Raw genomic sequence first — 21,064 nt, forward strand, 5'->3', positions numbered from 1 at the left:
GGCTTTGGGGGACCACTCGGGCCGGCGTACAGAGGCACTTAAGTGACAGGGCCTGCCGCTGAGAAGGCTGGCTGGGGGGTCTGCATGGGCTGTGGCCCCAGGGGGGCTCTGCAAAGGCTCCGGCCTCCACATCCCGTGCCCTCACCTGGACCATGCACGCTCAGTCACCTCCGAGCCCCCCAGCCCTGGGCCTGGACCCCAGACGGCGCACAAACTCTGCTGGATGGACCGCATCCCTGGGGCCCAGGTCTTGCCAGAACACCAAGGCTGAAAGCCAGAGTCCAGGGCTCCTGGACACTTGAGGTTTGCAATTTTATAAAGAAAACAAAAACATAAGCAATACAAAAAGGAAAGTTCCGTTCCTACGGGTGGCCCGAGTCCTGGGGGAGGGGCGGCCCCGGCCGCTAGGCGTCTTGCTGCTGGATGAAGGGGTTGGGGATGGCTTCCATGCCGTCCTGCGGGCAGATGAGCACCACGGAGGTGCCCCTGCACACCACCAGGCCCAGCTGCCGGGTGTCCTCCGTGAGCTTGTACTGGTCGTCAGGGTCTGCAGAAGAAGAGGGGCGGCGATGAGGCGGTGCGGGCTCAGAGGCCCAGGAGGACCGGAGATGGGCCCGCGGTGGGGGGGTGGGGAGGGCAGGCGAAGGGCCCCACTCCCAAGCCAGCTGGCAGCCTCTCCCCGAGACGGACCACGAGGCTCAGGAAGAGCTCTGGAAATAGCCGCGTGCAGCCTGTCCTCCTTCTACAATGAGGACACAGCCCGGGGGACAGCGGAGACCGAGTTCTCAGATGGGCGGCAGAGAAAAACCCCATCTGCAGAATCTCGGAAGCCCTGCGGGGCCACCATTCACCCCCGTGCCAACGGGCTGTTCACAGTGGGGCGAGGGACCCGGGGAAGTGATGGCACGCCGAGGAAAGCTCTCCTGAGGTCACGGCGGCGAGGCCTCCATTACTGTTACTGCACGATGGCGAGTTGGGGAGGCCCGACTTGGGGTGTGGCTCCCCACTCCCAGACCCTGCAGGATGACCGCTGGCCAAGCCTGCCCCTCCCTCCCGGAACCGTGTGCATGCGTCAGGGCCTCTGTCCCAGGGCCGTTCTGGGGGTGAGAAGAGGGCGCAGACTCAGCTAAGGAGTGAGCCCGGGCCCAGGTGGGAGCGGCCTCTGGCGCAGGAACAGCAGCCCTGCCTCCAGGGCTCTTCCGCCCGGGCCCGTCTAAGCGCGTGGCACACCCCAGCTCCCTTGCTTTTCCCTGCAGCCCCACGAGGTGAGGCTGTCCTTTTCCAGAAAGTCATCCGCCCAAGGAGGCCAGGCCAGGATCCCAGCGGGGGGGACTCTGGGCAGACTCAGTGCGGAGAGGGAAGACGAGGGCAAAGCAAGAGGCCCCACGGGGTCGCTTCCCCACAAAGAGGGCCTCTCCCTGGGGGCCCTTTGACACTTCTGTGTGGCTCCATTAACTCTTCATTAGACTAACGTGTGTCTCAACATCGACAGTTCCCAGAAAAGACACCCCCTCTCTCCTAGGCCTTGCGGTCCCCTTCATGCTACGGTCAGGCTGAGCTGGAGAACTTGCTGGCTGATGGCCAAGGGCTGGCCTGACCACCATGCGAAGGGTCTGGGGACCTGGGGGGACAGGGAATAACGGGGAGGGGGCCCTCCGTCAGCAGCCGGGGGTTAACACACAGGGACAGCAGGAGATAAGGGGGCAGGACGAGCCACAGGGCAGCCGGCTCTCTCACGGCGGGCGCAGCATCTTTCTAGCCCCGCTGGGCACGCCTCAGCCCCAGCGGGGGCTCAGTGTTGTGAGGACTGGATCCGGAAAATACCAAGTCCTGAGACGATGGTCTACTGAGCCTCGCCGGGACCGCGGGAGATCCGACACATCTGTCAGCCACGTGATCCACAAGGCACCACGTTCACACAGCGGTTGGGCGGCGGCAGAGCAGCTTTGGAACAAACAGTAAGGAAGGCCCAGTGAGGACGCCTCCGAGCCCCACGGGCTGCACTCACCTCTCATGTACTCGATGGTGCCATCCAGCACGAGGTTGAGCAGCGGGTCAAACCCTTTCAGGATTCCACTGGCTTGTCGGAATCACCGAGAAGAGAAGAGAGACAGACAGGCGTAAGATCAACGGTCATCCTGGGCAGATGCGAGCTGTGCCCGGGTGTCAGCACGTGAGATTGGGGTGCCCCCGCCGCTGAGGGGCCTCCCCAGCCGGATGCAGGTGTGGGAGCAGCCTCTCCAGGGACGGGACAGATGGGAGACCACGGGGGAAGCAAGGGAAGGGCTCCCGGATGGGGAGCAGTGACAGCGGACCCCAAAACCATCGCCACCACAACACAGTCGGCAAAGTCCGCCTGCGCCTGTTTTGTAAACAGTTTAACTGGCACCCGGCCATGCTCATTTGTTCAATGTCGCCTGTGGCTTCTTTCCTGCTGCAATGGCAGAGTGGAGTAGCCACGACAAGAGACCATCTGGCCGGCGCAGCTGAAAATATTTCCTGTGTGGTGTCCTACAGAACAGGTCCACCAGCCCCGCCTGAGGGCGACGCCCTGGCCCTCTTCCTCTCCTGCTTACCCTCCCCTGCAGAACAAAGACCGTGAAGGCACCCACCTAACGGGGTTACGGAGAGTGACAAATCCAGTAACACGTGCAGGCACTTGGCCCCAGCCGGGCAGCGAGCCTGCACCCGCGGGTCTGCCCTCCTCACCAGGACAGGGGCGCTGCAGCAGGCGGGCAGGACGCTCAGACAGAGCCAGCGTTTCCCCCTCCCCAAAACCCCAGTGTGGGACGGGACCCACGATGGGACGTCAGTCTGTGCTCAGGCTGCAATAGCTCAGACAGCTTCGTGGATCTCATTAACGTCCATGAGTCGGTAGACTTTCAGTACATCTAAAGAGAGGCTATGCTGGGCGGGCCTGACCTGATAGGTGAGCCGTTAAAGGGATGGGCCCTTTCTGAAAAAAGAAATTTCAAAAATGAGATTTTCCTGTTGGTCTTGAAGACGTGAAGTGCAGTGCTGTAGACAGAGTCCATGGCAGGGGCGGTGAGCAGCCTCTAGGAGCCCAGGGGGTCCCTGGCCAACTCTTGGCAGAAAACGGGGACCCCAGGCTTGGAAGAGGACCCTGGGCCTGAGATGACAGGCTCTCAGAGACACTCCTTTACTGCAACCTCATCAGAGACCTGAGCCTGAGGCACCCAGAGTCTGGAACCACAGGCGCTGTGAGATAAAAACGTATGTTGTTTAAGAGTAGAAAACGAACACTAGCGCCTTGAGAAGCAAGAGCCCCATCTCTTCATACATCCCAGAGCCAGCACGGTGCCAAGTGTTTGTTAAGATTCCAATCCTCACTGCATTGGGTACCTAGACGGGCAGGCGCTGTGTTTTTAGCCCTCTGAGGCTGCCCAGTCATCCACATCTCAGGGAAGGAGAGGTCTGGATCACTGTCTTACAAAATAAAGAAACTGACGTTCAGAAGCAGCTGAATAAGTAAAATGTTGACCGGCTCTCACCAAGTGTCAGGAACCCTGTTAAACACGTTACCTGTGGCTTCCCTGGTGGTGCAGTGGTTAAGAATCCACCTGCCAATACAGGGGACACGGGTTTGAGCCCTGGTCCAGGAAGATGCCACATGCCATGGAGCAACTAAGCCTGTGCGCCACAACTACTGAGCCTGCGCTCAAGAGCCCGCAAGCCACAACTACTGAGCACGTGCACCACAGCTACTGAAGCCCGTGTGCCTAGAGCCCATGATCCACAAGAGAAGCTACCACAATGAGAAGCCCACGCACGGCAACGAAGAGCAGCCCCTGCAGCTAGAGAAAGCCCGTGTGCAGCAACGAAGACCCAGTGCAGCCAAAAAATAAACAAATAAATAAATAAATTTATTTTTTTAAAAAAGAAAAACACGTTACCTGCTTTAAACACTTTAATCTCAGTGCCACTACTGAAGTAAGTGGAGTTAATAACCTCTGACAAATGAGACTGAGGCTCAGAGAGGGGAGCAACTTGCCCAAAGTCCCATAGCCAGTGAGCTGGGGCTGTGCCATGGGCAGGGCTCCCTGCATAACCCTGCAGCATCCTTCCTGCCGTCTTCGCACCATACTCCAACAGCAAATTCAGAGTTAAAGCCTCACAGTGACAGCATAAAGCCGCAAACTGTGACAAGTGCTACCAGGAACTTATAACAACAGGGGCCTGACCTGGGGTGGAGGCGTGGGGGTCAGGGAAAGCTTCCCAGAGCAGTCGAGAGCTCCCTGCATTACTCAGGTACAAAACGTTCATCGTGTTACCCTGGAACAACCGTGAACAAGGAGACGAGATTTGTTTTAAACAAACCCTTAAGGCAGCTTGGTGGAAACTGACCATAGGGCCGTAGTTCGCAACTGCGGCAATTCTGCCGCCCAGGGGACACTAGGCCATGTCTGGGACGTCACGACTAGGCGGCTCCTGGCACCGAGTGGGTGGGAGCAGGACGGCCTCCAACGGAGAAAAATGCGGCCCCAACGTGAGCAGCGCCGAGCCTGAGAAACCCTCAGGTGCAGGACGACCCGTGAGGAGCTGGGACAGTCGCCTGAGTGAGGCAGGACCCACAGGAAGCAGAGCCGTGAATCCCAGCCACTGTAGCTTCCGGTGAGGTTGGGGACCCTTTGCGTGCCTCAGTTTCCCCACCTGCAAAAGGGGTGTAACCGTTCCTACCTGCCGGCGCCGTCGGGCCAGCACGAGTTGTCCAAGCCTAGCGCTTAAAGCGCAGCCCAGGCATCCGTTATCGGTACCGCCGCCCGTTACTCCTCGTGGACCGTGGAGGGGGCGGGCGGAGGGACCTCACCTTCTCGGCCTCCCTGGAACTTCACTCGGATCGTCTTGTCGATGTACTTGGATAGATCCAAGATGCTCTCCTTCTTTTTCTTCTCTTTGTCCTGCAGGGACAACAGAGCTCTGTGAGGCGGGGAGCGCAGCCGGACTCCGCCCCGCCAGCCCCGCCAGCCCCGCCAACCCCGCCAGCGGCGCCAACCCCGCCAGCCTCGCCGCACGCTCACCGCCATCTTGCCGGCCGCGTCGCTGGGCGCAGGAGCCGCCGCGGCGCCCTTTGTACCCTGCCCTGCGCGCATGCGCGGCGGACGCAGGGCGCCTGCGTGGCGCGGTGCGCCAGCACGTTGCTGGGAAACATCTGCCGACGCCTGAGGCTGGGACCGGGCGACATGGCGGCGGCGGCGGCGGCGGCGGCGGCGCTGGCGCGGCTAGCGGCGGCCTTCCTCCTCCTCGCGGCCCAGGTGAGGGCGGCGCCGACCCCGCCGGCCTCGCCGGCCGCGGTGCCCCGGCCCCTCGCCCCCCACCCAGGCCCCGCGCAGGACCCCGCCCGGCCCGGCCTGGGGCCAGCTTAGGGGATCCGTGCCCCGCGCGCGGGCGGCCCGCTGGCCCGGGGCTCGGTCGTGACCTTGCGGGCCTGTCCCCGGCCTGTCTCCCTTCCCCGCCTGGAAGTCCTTCTCAGCCACAGCGTCACCCGCTCCCGCCCCGGCCCCTGCTGGTCCGTCTCGGGGTCTCCCACCGCCGCCGGGGACGCCCCTCTCTGGCTCCGTGGCCTTGGCCGGGGGGCTGCCCCTCTCTGAGCCTCAGTTTCCCCTTGAGTGCCATACTACTCCCTTTTCCCGTGGTTGTGGTAAACTGTCGAGCGCGGCACCCAGTGTCTGGTAGTGTCGGGAAGCGGCCAGGAGCCCAGCCCTGGAGTGGGGTCGAATCGCCGCCCCATCTTTTGCTCCCGTGACCTTGGCAAGGGAGTTTCCCGCTTTGAGCGTCCGTTGCTAGTCTGCAAAAGGAAGATAAGTATACAGTGCAGAGTCAGCAAAACGATGTAGGGGATCACGAGCGCGCAGCATGTTACTTGTTTGTCACTAAACCTTCAGGGTCTCCAGTGCTAGCGGGGGACCGACCAGGAAATGGCTGATGTACGTTGTCATAAGCGCATCTTTTATTTCCAAATCCTCCCTCTCCCCGCCAGGTTCCACAGCTCAGGAAATACCCCCCACCCCGCAACAGCCGTACAGACTGGGCCGTTAACCTTGACCCTTCTGCTCCAGTGCCCCCACCTCTGCTCCAGGCGGTTGGCGTTCTCCCGTGGCCACTTTTGTCCCCCTGAATCCCCAGTTCATTCTCAACACTGCAGGAGTGATCCCTTTCAAAGTGTGTCTTGTGCCCAGATGGGAGCCTTCTGGTGGCTTCCTGGCGCATTTGGGAGGCCTCTGTGATCTGGCTGTCAGGAAGCTTCCCGTTTCTCTCCAGCTCTAGTGTCTTGAAGGCACTCTGCTCGCTGGTCTCTGTTTCCCTGAATTCCCCGGTTATGCTTCACGTCTCAGCTTAGCTGTCCCTCCCTCCCAGAAGCTCTCTGGGACGCCCCCTCCCCAGCTGCTTTGCCAGCCCCCTGTACTTCCCCCAGCCCTGTTCACTCATCTTCCCCAGCAGTCTGAGCCTTTGGAGGCAGGGACTTTAAGCTCTCCGGATATTTCAAATGAGGGCCAAGCGATAGGTAGGTGGAGGGTCACGGGAACACCACAGAAGGAGGGACGCAGTTGGCCTAGGAATGCTTTTCAGAAGCAGAGGTGCCTGAGGGGTGATCTGAAGGATGAGTGGGCGTTTGCTAGGTCAAGAAGGTACAGAAGGTTGTTGCAGGTGATGGGAGCAGGGCTGGAGGTGTGAGAGCTGATGTGCTTTTTTTTTTAATAATAGATTTATTTATTTTAATTCTTATTGGGGTATAGTTGATTTACAATGTTGTGTTAGTTTCAGGCGTACAGCAAAGTGAATCTGTTATACATACATATATCCATTCTTTTTTAGATTCTTTTCCCATATAGGTCATTACAGAGTATTCAGAAGAATTCTCTGTGTATACGTTAGGTTCTTATTACTTATCTATTTTGCATATAGTAGTGTGTATGTGTCAATCCCAGTCTTTCAATTTATCCCTCCCCCTTACCCCTCGAGAGCTGATGATTTCCTTGGAGACGGTGAGGGTCCACTACAGCTGGCGTGTAGGATAATCCAATGGTTACACCTGAGGAAGGTGTCATCCCAGTGGAGTCCCTTCAGGTGCCCTTGCAGGGAAGGCCATGGAGGGAGCAGCAGTGGGAGTGGCTCCAGGCGTAGGGGGAAAAGGGCAGGCTGAACGTGTGGCCTCTCCTGGCTGGAGTCCAGGGGAGCAGACTGGGCTGGTCGGAGCCGGGTGCTGGGACGTTTGGACTTTATTCCCGCTGGCTGAGGATTTGGAACTTTACCCTGAATGTGGGGAGCCAAGTAGGGTGTAGAAGCGAGCGGGAGAGCACCTGGGCCAGCCCTTCCCAGGACAGAACCCTGTGTGTGGTTCTTGGTGGCGCCCCGGTAAGGCCAGCTCTCCGCGGGGCGGGAGGCTGCTTGCTCACAGGTCGAAGCTCATTCCCGACCATTCTGTGACCCTGGGCGAGAGATTGGACCCCCTGCCCAGTTGCTGTAAGTTGTGCACATACAGCCCATGTGGGGCCTGTTACTCGGCAGATCTGAACACAGTGGTGTTCTCCCTGCCTGCCCCCTCCGCCCGCCTGCCCCTTCACCCCTCCACTGCCCCCCTCCGCCTGCCCCTTCACCCCTCCACTGCCCCCTCCGCCTGCCCCTTCACCCCTCCACTGCCCCCTCCGCCTGCCCCTTCGCCCCTCCACTGCCCCCCTCCGCCTGCCCCTTCACCCCTCCACTGCCCCCTCCGCCTGCCCCTTTACCCCTCCACTGCCCACTCCGCCTGCCCCTTCACCCCTCCACTGCCCCCCTCCGCCTGCCCCTTCACCCTTCCACTGCCCCCTCCGCCTGCACACCTTTTTCTAAGCTTCCCAGGTCCTAATTAGCCCCTTCTAGAATTCACCAAGTCCTAGGAAGACTGCTCCCTGTCTGGACCCCTTAGCTTCTTTCAAAGTCCCGTGACATGGATGCTTTCACTGTCATCTTGAAGCATAGTTTCCCTAGGAGTTCCTGAGCTCGATATGATTGTGGCGCATCGGGAGGTAGCCTGTCCTCGGTAGCCCCAGCTGTTTCTCGTCCTCCAGACTGGGATGGGCTATGCTGGAACGGGGGGCACTCACAGCCCTGGGCCCTTTGGAGGAACTTCTCCTAGCCCTTTAACTCCCCGGGGAGGAGACCGTATTCACGGCGAGACTGTGTTCTCGGGTGTTTGATACAAGCCCAGGCTTATTTCTTAACAGAAAGCCAGTTGTGCACATTGTGAGGGGAGAGCTGTGAAGTGTGCCCTTGTGCTTCTCAGTGACTTTTTAAAAACAAATGCTTTTAGTCATTCCCATTTTATACAACCGACAGTTTTCACCAGCAACTCGGATCCCATAGACCAGGGGTCAGCAAACATTTTCCAAAGGGCCAGACAGTATTTGTGGCTTTTCAGGACACATAGCCTCTGTTGTAACTCCCAGGCTCCGCAGAGAGCAGCATATGCCGTACCCTACGTTCAGCAACCAGGCAGACATGTTACGATAAAACTTTATTGACAAACACAGAAGGTGGGCCGGATTCAGCCTGGGGGTTGAGGGATCACAGAACCCCTGCAGTGGCCCAAGGTGGCGGGCAGGGCAGGGCTGACCTGGGGTGGGGGCACAGGGCTGGGCACTGTACTTGGGGACAGCCTGGTGGGGAGAACCCGGAAGAGGGGGCTTCTCATCCTGCCTCTGGTCGAGGGAACGAGGTTGGCCAGGCAGGGGTGGGTGAGGAGGTCACCACACTTCCCTCCCTCGAGCGCTGGTGGCAGTGCCCACGTGCCCTGCAAACATGGCCTCACTGAGCACACCCCGCAGCCCATTCGGCTGTCGGCACCTCGCTCCAGGCGACAAACCAAAGCGCTGGGCAGGGGCAGTGGGGGCCCCGGTTCCTCTCCACGCCGCCAGCGGATGTGGATCAGTGGGGAGAAGCTCCTGGAGTGGCTGGGCCCCATTACACATTCACAGAGGGCCTGGCCTCCCGAGCTGGTCTGTGCCCCAGGCCTGCTGTTGGGGCCACGGCCCCTCGGGACCCCAGCTGAGTCGGAGCACCGCCGCCTGCACCTTGGGAAGGCCAGATGGGGGTGGGGATCTGTCCCCGCACAGACAGGCTACTGCCTGTTGTCACCGAGGGGTGCAGTCTCTGTCTCAGCCTCCAGGTGGTACAGAGGGATGGCCCCAGGAGCCGGAGTGTGCAGAGTTGGGGTCCAGTTGGACCTCTCCAGCTCCAAGAAGCCAAGGGGCTGGGGTGGGCCCAGGCCCCTGTGGGCGTGGCGTGGCCGGGCTCCCTGCTCAAGGCTCTCTCTGGGACCCGTCCTCCCTCACAGGTCCCACAGCCCCAGGGAGCAGCCCAGACCAGGGCCAGACGGCGTGAGACCCGCTGGGGCTGAGGTCCTCGCGGGGGCTCCGTAGCCGAGCCCGGCCTATAGGAGGAAGCAGCCCCGGCAGGGACGCAGCGGTCCAGGCGGGAGGGGACGAGCAGGCAGTGGGGACGCTCGTGTGCGATACTGGTTTCTCATGTAGGTAAAGCCGCTCCCAGGTCCTGACCACCCCGCTGCCCTCAGCGGAGGGGCTGGAGTGCCAAGGACTCGGGGGCCTGCGCCTCTACCGCACTCTGGATTCACACTCGGAGCAAAGGCCCCGGTGGCCCGTGTGCCCAGCCCGCCCTGTCCTCCGCAGTCAGCCGGCTGCCCTCGACCTTGCTCCGTGTCAGAGCGGGCGGGGTCCACGTGGGCTCTGTGGGACCCTCCACAAGCAGCCTGCTGCCTGACGGGCCTGGGCAGGAGGAACTTGAGGCCTTGTCGTCCTCCTGGGAGTAGTGGGCCAGGAAGCCGGGCACTTCTGCTGCCCGTGCCCATCGGGAGCGCTGCTGTACTTGCTCGGGACGTGCTGGGGAGGAGGTTCTGTCAGCTGCCTGGGCCCTGCTGGGGTCATGGGGACGCCACCTGTCATGAAGGGCCCCCTGCCCAGAGCAGCCCTGCCTCTCGCACCGTCCACTTGCCACGCGTTTGGGCAGGGAAGGTCAAGGTTCTGACCCAGGGGTTCCCACCAGCCTGTGGCCCAGCAGGTGCTGGTCACGTGACCCGGGCTCCGCCGCCCCATTTCTGCCCTGAGCCTGCTGGCCTCGCTGGGTGGGGGCCTGTCGGGGAGCCTGGAACCTGCTGGGCCACCGCTGACTCCCCATCCCCTTCTTGCCTTATGGCAGTGGCGTGGGGCTCTCGTTCTCCCTGTAGTCCCAGGAGGACTCCCCCATTCCTGCCACTGGAGCCACAGGGAGGGGACCTGACACAGCCACTGTCAGCGCCCAGGTCTCCCTGAGGAGGCTCGGCCCTGCCCTCCTCATCGTGTCCCCCCCTAAGATGTGACAGTCGTATCCCATCTGTGCTGTCGGAGCGAGGGACCACCCAAGCCAGGTCGTGCCGTGGGCCGGCCCTGTGTCGGCTCTCTGACTGCTGCCCCCTGTCCAGGTGGCCTGTGAGTACGGCATGGTACATGTGGTGTCCGAGACCGGGGGCTCCAAAGGCAAAGACTACTGCATCCTCTACAACCCGCAGTGGGCCCACCTGCCACTCGACCTCAGCAAAGCAGTGAGTACCGGCCAGCGCGGGAGCCCCCTCCCAATGCAGGGTCTTGTCTGTCTTGCTTGCTGCCCTCCCTCCACTCCTCCCCTGGGTCTCCCGAGGGCCTCTGGAGGACGGGTCTTGCAGAGAGCCGTTGAGGACGGAGGAAGGGCCTGTGCCCGGCATCGTCTTTGGGGTAGCCTGGATGCTCTGCTCTCTGCTCTGGCCTCACTCCTCCCAGAGGGACTCAGGGTGCCCAGTTCCTGGCTTGGCGGGTGGAACGAAGGCCAGCACTCCTGCCCGCACCTTGTGCTGTTTGTGACGGGCTCGAGAGAGGCGGGTAGGGTTCCTGAGCACACGCCGCCCTGTACCCCTCTCGTCTGCCTTGTGCTCGGGGTGGGTGTGCACACACGCTTGTGCACGTGCGCGTGGGCTGCGTAGGGGCGGTGGTTGCCGCAGTGGCCTCCGCCGACCTGTCTCCCCGAGGATGCTGCGCGCCCTGGCTCCCCTGGAGCTTCTCACGTGAAGGCCGCCCTCCTGCAGTCTCTTCTGCAGGTGCGGGACTGGACGACCTCCGTGCTCTGCTCTCCGGCCGACCTCCCTGCCAAAGGCTTCAGTAACCAGATCCCCCTGGTGGCGCGGGGGAACTGCACCTTCTACGAGAAAGTGCGGCTGGCCCAGGGCAGCGGGGCGCGCGGGCTGCTCATCATCAGCAAGGAGACGCTGGTGCGGCCGCCGGGCCCCTCCTGGGCAGCCGGGGGCCCTGGGGGGCGGGGGTTTCCTACTTGTGGCCTTGGAGGGGCCCTGTCCCAGGGCGGTGCTGGGCTCTGACAAGGCCTGGGGCGGAGCTCTGGGCCGCTGCCTGAGGAGCAGGTGGTGTGGGCCACAGTGCCACCCTCTCCCTCAGGCCCTTCAGGGCAGACCAGCGTCACCCAAGCCCAGGGTTGAGAGGGAAGGGGAGCTTGCACTCCCCCAGACAGAGGGAGGGGCCGAGCCTGCAGGCCTGCCCTCAAGGCAGTGTGACCCTCCCACCTGATACACACACACACACACACACACACACACACACACACACACACACACACACACACACACACACACACACACACACACACACACACACACACACACACACACACACACACACACACACACACACACACACACACACACACACACACACACACACACACCCCCTCCTCCGTCCCCTCCCCCTCGGGGAGAGCTGCCCTGCCCTGGGTGGGCCTTGCTAAGCCATCCAGCCGCCCTCTCCCCCTCTCCCCCAGGTCCCCCCAGGAGGCAACAAGACGCAGTACGACGAGATCGGCATTCCCGTGGCCCTGCTCAGCTACAAAGACATGCTGGACATTTTCGAGGTAGGCTCGTCCCCCGCCCTGGCTGCAGCTGGGCCCAGTGCCTGAGGAGACGGTGTGCCCGCAGTGCTGTGAACGTCAGGAATGGAGACCCCAGCCCTCCCCCATGCCAGAGACCCTGCGTGTCACCCCCTGCTCAGGCCTGCCCGGCCCCTCGCCCGGCCCGGCCCTGTCTGGCCAGAGGCTGGTGCGTCTTTGATTTGGGGAGCCGGGTCCCGAGCAGGCGAGCTGCAGCACACAGTGACATGGGGATAGCCAGGTTCCCCACTGCAGGCTTCGCGTCTCCCCAAAGGGACCCACCGTCCGTCTCCGGGCCGCTTCCCAGGCCACGTCCACCCTCGTTCACTCATGCTTGTCTGGGGGCGGGGTCTGTGTTCCCACACACGCGCGGTCCTGTCACCCACCTTGTGTGAAGCTCATCCCGGCAGAGCCCGCTTCTCTGGGGTCAGGAGTAGCGGGTGAGGGCGTGGGGTGAGGCGGGATCTCCCGGCCCCCGGCTCCTCGAGTGGGCCAGCCTCGGCCCTCTGGGTGGCGAGGGGACGGGTGGGCCCCCCCGACCTTAGCTCTCTTGTGTTCCCTGAGGCAGACTTTCGGCCGGGTGGTACGGGCAGCACTGTACGCCCCCAAGGAGCCCATGCTGGACTATAACATGGTCATCATCTTCATCATGGCTGTGGGCACCGTTGCCCTCGGGGGCTACTGGGCCGGGAGCCGGGACGTGAGGAAGTGAGTGGCCCGCGCGTGTGCGTGCGTCCCGGATGGGCGGCCGTAATGCTGGGCAAGTAACCACGAGAGTCCGCATGCCCAGAGAGCCTTCTGGAAAACAGCTGCTACAAACACCCAGGAGACCCGTTGAAAGCCCTGAGGGCCCCGCTCCCCACGATTCTGTCCTGCCCTCAGGGTTCCCGGCCCGGGCCCAGCCTGCCGGGGGCATCCACGGGAGACCTTGCCCCGGCCGTCCAGGGAAGGGCGGTGGTGGGGTTGGTACAGGGCCAGGGTCCAGGGTGGCCCCCATGCGGCCACCACAGCTGGGCCCTGGGGACCGGAGCCCCACCTCCGGCAGGACTGGCTCCGTCGGGGGGGACCCCAGGTACACATGGTGGGTGGGGATGGGGGACTGGCCGACGGGGCAGGTGACGGTGGTCACCTCCGGGCAAGCTGTCCCTCAGCCTGTCCAGACCCCTTGTGTCAGGCTGCCCCTGCCTGTCCTTCCCCATGTCTGTGGCCCTCGGCCCCCGGGAGCGGTGCCGGCCGGTAGGGCGTCCCCCAGCCCGTTCTTGTCTTTCAAGGAGGTACATGAAACACAAGCGGGACGACGGGCCCGAGAAGCACGAGGACGAGGCTGTGGACGTGACACCTGTCATGATCTGCGTGTTTGTGGTCATGTGCTGCTCCATGCTGGTGCTGCTCTACCACTTCTACGACCAGCTCGGTGGGTGCCCGGCCCCGGCTCTCAGGGCGGCGGGGGAGGGGGGAGTCCAGGGGCCTCGCCAGGAGGGGCCTGGGGCTACCCCTTCCTTCCCTTGGGGCGGTCACCCTGCCAGGGAGTGCGGCACAGAGCCGTCCTTCAGGATCCCCTCACCGCCCGCCCCGCCCCGCAGTCTACGTCATCATCGGCATCTTCTGCCTGGCCTCCTCCACGGGCCTCTACAGCTGCCTGTCGCCGCTCCTCCAGAGGCTGCCGTTCTGCAGATGCAGGTGAGCCCCCGGGCGACCCCCACCTGGCCCTGCTCGCGGAGATCCCCCTCTGCTGCCTTGTGGCCCGTCCGCTCCCACCTCCCGTTACCCGGCCCCCGGAGGCTCCACAGCTTTGCTGAGGCCGAGGACCCTTGCCCTCCGGAGCCCTCGGTCAGTCTGGCACGGTGCAGGCATTACAGCAGGTGCCCACTCCGTGCTGGCTGGGGGCTCACGGGCCCCACCTCCAGCCCCTGGGTGGGCCTCCCGTTCTGGCTCACGGCCTGTGGGATCCCTCGGGGGACGTCGGCTGGGGGCAGCAGGCGGGCGGCGCTGCTGATCCAGGCTCCGAAGGTTCTCTGCGGTCAGGGGTCTGGTCTGCTTGTCGTGGAGCAGGTGGGAAACGGAAGGGTTTAGACGAGGTCCGACGGGGTCAGGAAGCTTGGCTCAGGGGGCTTGGGGGAGGGCCTGGAGCAGGGAGGGCTGTGCGAGAGGGGTCACAGCACCCGACGAGGGCTCCTGCGGGTGGGGTCGGCTTAGCGACTGGCTGAGGTCCGGTCGCTTCCCCCAAGGCCCTGCCCCTGCCCACTCTGCCCTGCCCTGCCCTGCCCTTGGGAGCCTCCCTTCTAGAAATAAAAGGTGAGGGATGGTGAGTTTAACAGATAAGGTAAAGTAGAGGAAGGGACAGGGCCAGGGGTGGCCCTTGGGAGCAGAGCCCGGCGGACAGAAGGAGGACAGATGGGGAGGCCACGGGCTTTTGGGCAGGAGTTGAGCTGACCCTCCGGGTGCTGGGCAGAGGCAGGGCTGTGAGGGTCAGAGGCCGCTGACCTCCCCACCTGCCTGCGTGCCCTCAGGGTCCCTGACAACAGCCTGCCCTACTTCCACAAGCGCCCTCAGGTCCGCATGCTGCTCCTGGCGCTGCTGTGCGTGGCCGTCAGTGTGGTGTGGGGCGTCTTCCGGAACGAGGACCAGTGAGTGCAGTCCTGGAGGCCCTGTTGGGGGTGGGTGCAGCTGTCCTCGGGTGCTGTGACCTCCCTGCGACTCCCCGAGCCCTCCGCTCGGGGCGCCTGGAGCTGGGCCAGCTCCCGGTTATGAAAGGCTCTCCTGTCAGTGCTCTGGACGCAGTGGCTGCACGCCGTCCAGGCCTGGCCCTGTCTGCCCTGTGGCTTGTCCGGTGCCCCGGGATCTGCGATCGCAATCTGGGCATGAGATGCCGCCGGCACTGCTGCCCGGGCGCCGAGCCGTGTGCTCCGGGGCAGCCTGGACGTGGCCTGGCGCCGCTCGGCCGCTGCTCCGTTGTGGTGCCCGCCCGCCTGCTCAGCTAGCTCTGCTTCTCCCAACAACCCCCCCCCCGCCGGGGGGCCTCCCCCGCGAGGCAGCGCGCCACCGCCTGCCGTCACTGACACCATCTGGCGCTCTCTCTGAGCTTCTCCCAGGGCAGTTAAACGCTCTTGGCTGTGCTGCTGTTTGGAGCTATAACAGATTTAACTGGCAGAAGGAAAGCATGAAAATATTTTGAGTCCTTTGTACACAAAGAGAATAGGGACGCTCACGGTTAAATCCAAGCCAGGAGGCTTGCTCCTTCGCATAAAAGTAGAACAGGCCATGGCTTCCGCCATGTCTGGGCGCCCATGTGGCCTTGGTGAACCTTCTCTGTTCTCACCAGCGCCCTGGCCCAGAGAGGTTCTCATCGTGCGCTCAGATGAAGCTCTGATGAGTAACTTGAGGGGCAGGGAGGACGGGGCCGGCTGTGGGGCCATTTCCCAGCGGGGAGCCTCATCACACGCGGGCTTCATCACACAACTTTGACTTCCCAATTCGGAAGTGGCCCCGCAAGGGTGGCGCCCTGCTTCCCAGGACTCCAGATGATGTCCTCAGGGCCCCAAGTCCCTATTTCCTCAGAGAGTGTGGGGCATTTGGCTGGGTGGGTACAAGTTTTGCTTTTCTAAATTTTTTTTTTTTTTTTTCGTGGTACGCGGGCCTCTCACTGTTGTGACCTCTCCCGTTGCGGAGCACAGGCTCTGGACGTGCAGGCTCAGCGTCCATGGCTCATGGGCCTAGCCGCTCCGCGGCATGTGGGATCTTCCAGGACCGGGGCACGAACCCGCGTCCCCTGCATCAGCAGGCAGACTCTCAACCACTGCGCCACCAGGGAAGCCCTGCTTTTCTAAATTTTTTAAAAGATATTTTTGAGGGACTTCCCTGGCGGTCCAGTGGTTAGGACTCCACGCTGTCACTGCCGAGGGCCCAGGTTCCATCTCTAGTAGGGGAGCTCGGATCCCACAAGCCCCGCGGCACGGCCAAGAAAAAAAAAAAAATTTTTTTTTTAAAGAAATTTGAATCCGCTGGATACATGGTCCCCCTCGCCCTGCACCCCTGCCCCGGGCTGTGATCTGGGTGGGAGAGCCGCTGCTGCAGAGGGTCAGAGGCCCTGGCACGCGCCTGAATTTCTCTGGCCGTGGCGTCAGGGTTGGGGGATCGGTTCACCCCCTGCTGCTACCAGCCATTGCTGCCCCTCCTGTCCCCCCACGGGCCTCAGGACGTCGGCTGCTGCCTTTGTCTGCATAAGGGCCTCCGCGGCTCGTCTGGGCTCGTCTGGGCGGCTTGGACTTGGCGCTGAGGCTTCCAGGGCGGGGGAGGGGCCTGGCAGGCGGAGGTTCTTGGTGGAGGCCCCGCCCAAGGGTGGCTGCGCTGCCTTCCAGGTGGGCTTGGATCCTTCAGGACGCGCTGGGCATTGCCTTCTGCCTCTACACCTTGAAAACCATCCGCCTCCCCACGTTCAAGGTGAGGGCCCCTCGGGGTGGTGGGGGCGCTCTGCGGACGAGGGGATGGGGTCTCTTGGGGTCAGCCCCGTGCCCGCCAGCCATGCAGCCCTGCCCAGGGCCTTCCACTCTGAGCCTGGCCCTGTGTGGGCCGTGTGGTCTTGGCTCATCCGTCCCTCTGGCCACCCTCCTGGGGACGGGGCTTAAGGATCAGTGCAGAGTTGTCTCACAGCGTGGCGGCAGCGTCTGTGACCGTTGGCCGAGGGAACACCTGGGCGGGCGCGCGGAGCAGGGCCGCCTCCTTGCTGGTGAGGTGAACAGAGGAGGGAAAACCAGGTGAAACCAAGGGGGCAGAAGCACAGGGCTCGGGCCGGGACTCTGGGCCGAGGCCCAACCCCAGCAGGAGGAACCTAGAAACACACAGGCAAACGTGAAGCCGGGCGTCACCTGCCCAGACCCGTGGCTGGCTGGTTGCGGCTGTGTCTCTCTCAAGCGTCCCATCAGAAAGTCGCCCTCCCTGAGCCTCCGGCCTGACATTGCCTCCAGGGCACCGAAGGTCAGGCTGCCCGTGCTCAGACTTCGTGCTAAAGGCTTCGTCCCCACAGGGAAACTCTGAGCCTTGGGAGAGGCAGGGACACGTCCGGGAGCGTCTGTGCGTCTGGGACCCTGGGCAGGGTGGGGGGAGGGCGGGGCCGGTGGAGGTCCCCGAGCACAGCCTCAGGACGCCCCACTCCCAGGCCTGCACGCTGCTGCTGCTGGTGCTGTTCATCTACGACGTGTTCTTCGTGTTCATCACGCCCTTCCTGACCAAGGTGGGCTCTGGGCCCCGCCCCCCCCGCCCTGGCCCCCGCGTCCCCCCGTCTGACGCAGGCCCCCTTCTCTTAGAGTGGGAACAGCATCATGGTGGAGGTGGCAACCGGGCCGTCAGACTCGGCCACCCACGAGAAGGTATGTGGTGCCCGCGGCCGAGGTGCTGAGCAAGCGGAGTGAGCGCGGGCTGGCGGGTCCTGGACACGCTGCCCCCTCTCCCCAGCTCCCCATGGTGCTGAAGGTGCCCAGACTCAACGCCTCGCCGCTGGCCCTGTGTGACCGGCCCTTCTCCCTCCTGGGCTTCGGGGACATCCTGGTCCCAGGTACTGGGGCCGGGCTTTGGCGGCCCGGGTGCCCTTGGGGGTGTCAGGCCACAGGGGCTGGTGGGCAGAGGCAGAGCTGAGCCAGTGGGGCCTGGGGGCCAGGGAGGTGGTCCCCCGGAGGCGTTGTCCCAGCCGTACTGCCCCCAGGGTCCCCCTCCGGGCCCCTCCCCCCACCAGGCGGCCTCTGAGCTGGGGTTTGCGCTCGCTGGAGGTCTGGTTACCTGCCAGGAGTCGAGGGTGGCGCCGGGCCAGCTCCCTCCTGAGCTGGGAGGAACGCACGGTGCCTCCGGGGGAACCCCCGGTGCCTGGCTGGGGCTGCGGCCCGGCCTCTGCCCATGGCCTCTCTCCCACAGGGCTGCTCGTGGCCTACTGCCACCGCTTCGACATCCAGGTGCAGTCCTCCAGGGTCTACTTCGTGGCCTGCACCATCGGTAAGCCCGCTGCCCCGGGGGCTCGGCTGTGCCCCGTCCTGTGCCGCGGGGTGGTAGGGGACAGGCCTGTGCCCGCGTCACAGGCCTCCTTGTCACTTTCCACGGTCGTCGTTTCTCTTTTCTTTGGTCTTCTTTGTCTTTCTCTTTTTTCCTTTGTCTTCTGTTTCCTTTGTTACTAAAGCCATTTACACCAAAGGGATGTTTTCTCATTTTCTGTTGAGTCCAATCATTTCTAAAAATGTCCAAACCAGTTCTCTTGTCCTGCTGGGTCAGCTCTTCAGGACGAGCAGGGGTGCAGAGCGCACAGGCCCCACCAGCCGACACGGGTGAGGGCAGGCCCCGCCATGGCCCCCAGCAGTGCCAGGCGGATGCAGGCTGGCCTTCCCGGCGTACTTTGGGCCGTTGGCGTCCGGGTTCCTGAAGGCCCAGACAAGTGCTCCCCGCCTCTGCCCCTGGGTTCACACTCCATGATTAGCTCGTCCAGATGCGCCTGCAGAGCTTTTCTCCGTGTGAACCACAGTTTGTCAAATTGTTCTGTAGTTCCCGTCACTGAAATCCTGTAGTTGGCTCGGTTGAATCACTTCTTTAGGACAGGTGGCTAGTCCACAGCCGATAAGCGGGAACTCTCCCTGCACAAGCCTATCGCTTGGAAACATGGAGGTAAGGGGCAGGGCAGGCAGCCCGAGCACACGCAGGTGCTGGAGACGGGGCTTTTTGCCTCGGAGGGGATGTGCCAGTAAATGGTGTCTTTCTTTGTAACTCTTCACCTGGCAGTAATTGCACGTGTGCGGCTGCAAGGTTAGTACAGTGAGCCCCACGCCGCTGCACTCAGGCCGACCCCTCTAACTCCTCGTGTGTGCTGTGTTGTATGTCCGTCCCTGTGCTCTACGTGCGCGGGGGTCTTTATACGTTGGACTCACATCCCTAAATAACACACGCTGTTTTATGCTGAACGGGGAGCAGGAAATGCGGACGCTTCTCACCCCTCAGTGCTTTCATGCGGTCACAACTCAGTTATGAAAGGTCTGATTTCCTAATTCTGTACCTACGTTACTTCAGTTCAAATTATTTTTCTAACTAGAGGCTTACAAAAATGAGCTATTGGGGCACCTCTGCGGCTCCTCCAGCCGCTCCCGGGACGCCAGGCCTTCCCATGGCGGCCGCCCGCTTCCGCTCCCCAGTCTGGCGGCTGGGCCCTCGTTCCCTCCTCTTTCCCTGCTGACCCCTGTGTGCACTCTCGCCTGCCAGCGTCCGGGAAGGTGTGGGTGGGGAGGACCCACTGGCCACGGCCCTGGCGCGAGCTCTGCCTCTCCTGCCCGTGTGAGCAGTGGGTGGTGAGCTTGGGACCGGCCAGGGTAACGTGCTGCCTGTCTCTGTTTCCGCAGCCTACGGCATCGGTCTCCTGGTGACGTTCATGGCGCTGGCCCTCATGCAGCGCGGCCAGCCTGCCCTCCTCTACCTGGTGCCCTGCACGCTCGTCACCAGCTGCGCCCTGGCGCTCTGGCGCAGGGAGCTGGGCATGTTCTGGACGGGCAGCGGCTTTGCGGTGAATACCAGTTTGCTATGAATGTCTGCGAGAAATAATAGCCTAATAAGCCCTAACTAGAGTTAAAGTTGAGTAAGACCTCCTAGCGCTACAACTAAACCCCGCAGCCCGTGTCCCGTCTCTGGAAGGTTTTGCTTTGGATGTGGTGCTCCCGTGGCTGCAGGGCGGGGAGGGGTACATGTGCTCGTGGTGTGGCTCGGGGTGATGCTGCTGCCCTGCTGCTAACCCTAACCCTAACCCATTTGGTTGGATTGGTTGGACTTGGGGTTCCAGCTGCTTCTGCCACGGGCAGGGGGCGGGCCGGGCCTTGTTCTTGTCTGAAACTGAAGAGGAAAGGGACAGAGGCCACTCCCCGTACAGCGCAGGGTGACCGCTGTATCCCTGCAACTCAAGGGCATTCCGGGCCTGCGGGGTCTCTAGCGGGCCCTGTTAGGAGACCCGTCCTGCCCTGATGGGGGCTCTGAGCGCTTCCGGTGTGTGTGTAACTTGTTCGCATAGATGTGAACACGCTTTACATGTGGTGTGACTGTTGTGACCCGGTGAGTCGGGAAGGCTTCCTGGGCTCAGTGCCCCCGTCCCCAAAGGTCTCCCTCCCGGCGGGCGTTGGCTTTGCTACAGAGCGGGTGGATTGGTTCTGGAAGGTTCTGGAGGGAGAGCAGGCCAGAGAAGGCAGGGTGGGGCCCTCCTGGGGCCCTGATGCGGTGCTGGTGCCAGTTGGCGAGCGCGGCTCCTTCCTGGGTCCGGAGCGCCCCCGCGGCTCCACCAACCCGGGCCTCCTCCCTCCCTCAGAAGGACCTACCTCAGTCGCCGTGGGCGCCAGCCTCTGCCGAAGGCCCGCAGCCCCAGGCGGACTCCGACGCAGCCCCCTCCCAGCAGCCTCCCGGCCAAGAAGCGGCCCCGTCCCCTCCGCCCGCGGAGCAGCCCCTAGAGTCGTCCGCGCCCGAGGAGAGCGGAGCCGGCGCGCCCCCCCAGAAGCCCGAGAGTCCGGCAGGCCTCGCCCCCGGCCCCTCGGCCTAGGGGAGGGCGCAGACTCGGCCCCCGCGCCCAGGGACTGGACCCGCGCGGCCCCCAACTTGGTGCTCTGGCCTGGCCGATGCGCACGTCCTGCTCCAGCCCGGCCACACCGCGGACCCCAGCCCTGCTCCGAGCTCGCGTGGCTGCCAAGCCCCCGGCCGGCTGAGGCCAACCCCGCGCGCGCCCCGCCTCCTGCGGCGGTGGTGCCCCGGGAAGGGCGGGGCCGTCACCTCCGCCGTTGGCCGCGGACACGCCCAGTTTGGTGCTTGCCCTGCTGCTGCTTCCCTTCGGGTCCGGGCCGGGAGAGGGCGGGTCTCTGGCTCCTGGTGGAGGGGCGCCTTTGTTCAGCAGGGCCCCCAGGGGTTTGGACTGGACGCCACCGCAGCCTTGGGGGCCCGTGGTGAGCGCCGAGCCCTGCGCCCGGCCCTTCCATCGCCCGGAAGCGCCCAGCGCCTGTGGTCCAGCTCCTCCAAGTTTGAATAAACGGCCACGACTTTTTGAAATTCTGGTAGTGTCGCCTCTTGGGGTGCGAGCCCTTCGGACTGCCTCTCTCGGGGGCGGGGCTGG

At 63.3% G+C, this 21,064-nt stretch overlaps 2 protein-coding genes across 6 annotated transcripts; one reads left to right on the forward strand and one right to left on the reverse strand.

The window, feature by feature from the left end:
* Window positions 1-280: 280 nt before the first annotated feature.
* On the reverse strand, window positions 281-5,086 carry LSM7 (LSM7 homolog, U6 small nuclear RNA and mRNA degradation associated). Its single transcript, XM_082651418.1, has 4 exons — window positions 5,040-5,086; window positions 4,829-4,919; window positions 2,009-2,080; window positions 281-547 (listed from the first exon to the last, which is right to left on the reverse strand). Exons 1-4 carry the CDS (start codon window positions 5,043-5,045, stop codon window positions 405-407), a joined length of 312 nt encoding a protein of 103 aa, XP_082507544.1. The 5' UTR covers window positions 5,046-5,086; the 3' UTR covers window positions 281-404.
* A 92-nt stretch (window positions 5,087-5,178) lies between these two features.
* SPPL2B (signal peptide peptidase like 2B) lies at window positions 5,179-20,613 on the forward strand. 5 transcript variants are annotated; one of them, XM_082651415.1, is made up of 15 exons: window positions 5,179-5,273; window positions 10,472-10,591; window positions 11,108-11,290; window positions 11,851-11,940; window positions 12,520-12,663; window positions 13,227-13,369; window positions 13,539-13,635; window positions 14,466-14,582; window positions 16,314-16,395; window positions 17,111-17,185; window positions 17,259-17,321; window positions 17,407-17,506; window positions 17,860-17,937; window positions 19,323-19,483; window positions 20,273-20,613. In XM_082651415.1, the coding sequence occupies exons 2-15, from the start codon at window positions 10,497-10,499 to the stop codon at window positions 20,498-20,500; spliced, it is 1,656 nt and encodes a 551-aa protein (XP_082507541.1). In that variant the 5' UTR covers window positions 5,179-5,273; window positions 10,472-10,496; the 3' UTR covers window positions 20,501-20,613. The 5 variants fall into 5 exon arrangements, with proteins under 5 accessions (XP_082507541.1, XP_082507538.1, XP_082507539.1 ...); XM_082651412.1 differs by having other exon boundaries at window positions 5,185-5,273; window positions 12,524-12,663; XM_082651413.1 differs by having other exon boundaries at window positions 5,185-5,273; window positions 12,524-12,663; window positions 20,276-20,613.
* The last annotated feature ends 451 nt before the right edge of the window (window positions 20,614-21,064 follow it).

The sequence above is a fragment of the Grampus griseus genome, assembly GCF_964374135.1.
Source record: "Grampus griseus genome assembly, chromosome: 3".
Lineage (NCBI taxonomy): Eukaryota > Metazoa > Chordata > Mammalia > Artiodactyla > Delphinidae > Grampus > Grampus griseus.

Coding starts and splice junctions, on each gene's coding strand:
- LSM7 (XM_082651418.1), bottom strand. Junction 2,081..4,828: donor GTTCCAGGGAGGCCGAGAAG/GTGAGGTCCCTC, acceptor GATTCCGACAAG/CCAGTGGAATCCTGAAAGGG. Junction 548..2,008: donor CACCATCGAGTACATGAGAG/GTGAGTGCAGCC, acceptor CTTCTTCTGCAG/ACCCTGACGACCAGTACAAG.
- SPPL2B (XM_082651412.1), top strand. CDS start 5,202: ATGGCGGCGGCGGCGGCGGCGGCGGCGGCGCTGGCGCGGCTAGCGGCG. Junction 14,583..16,313: donor GTCTTCCGGAACGAGGACCA/GTGAGTGCAGTC, acceptor GCTGCCTTCCAG/GTGGGCTTGGATCCTTCAGG. Junction 17,507..17,859: donor CGGGGACATCCTGGTCCCAG/GTACTGGGGCCG, acceptor TCTCTCCCACAG/GGCTGCTCGTGGCCTACTGC.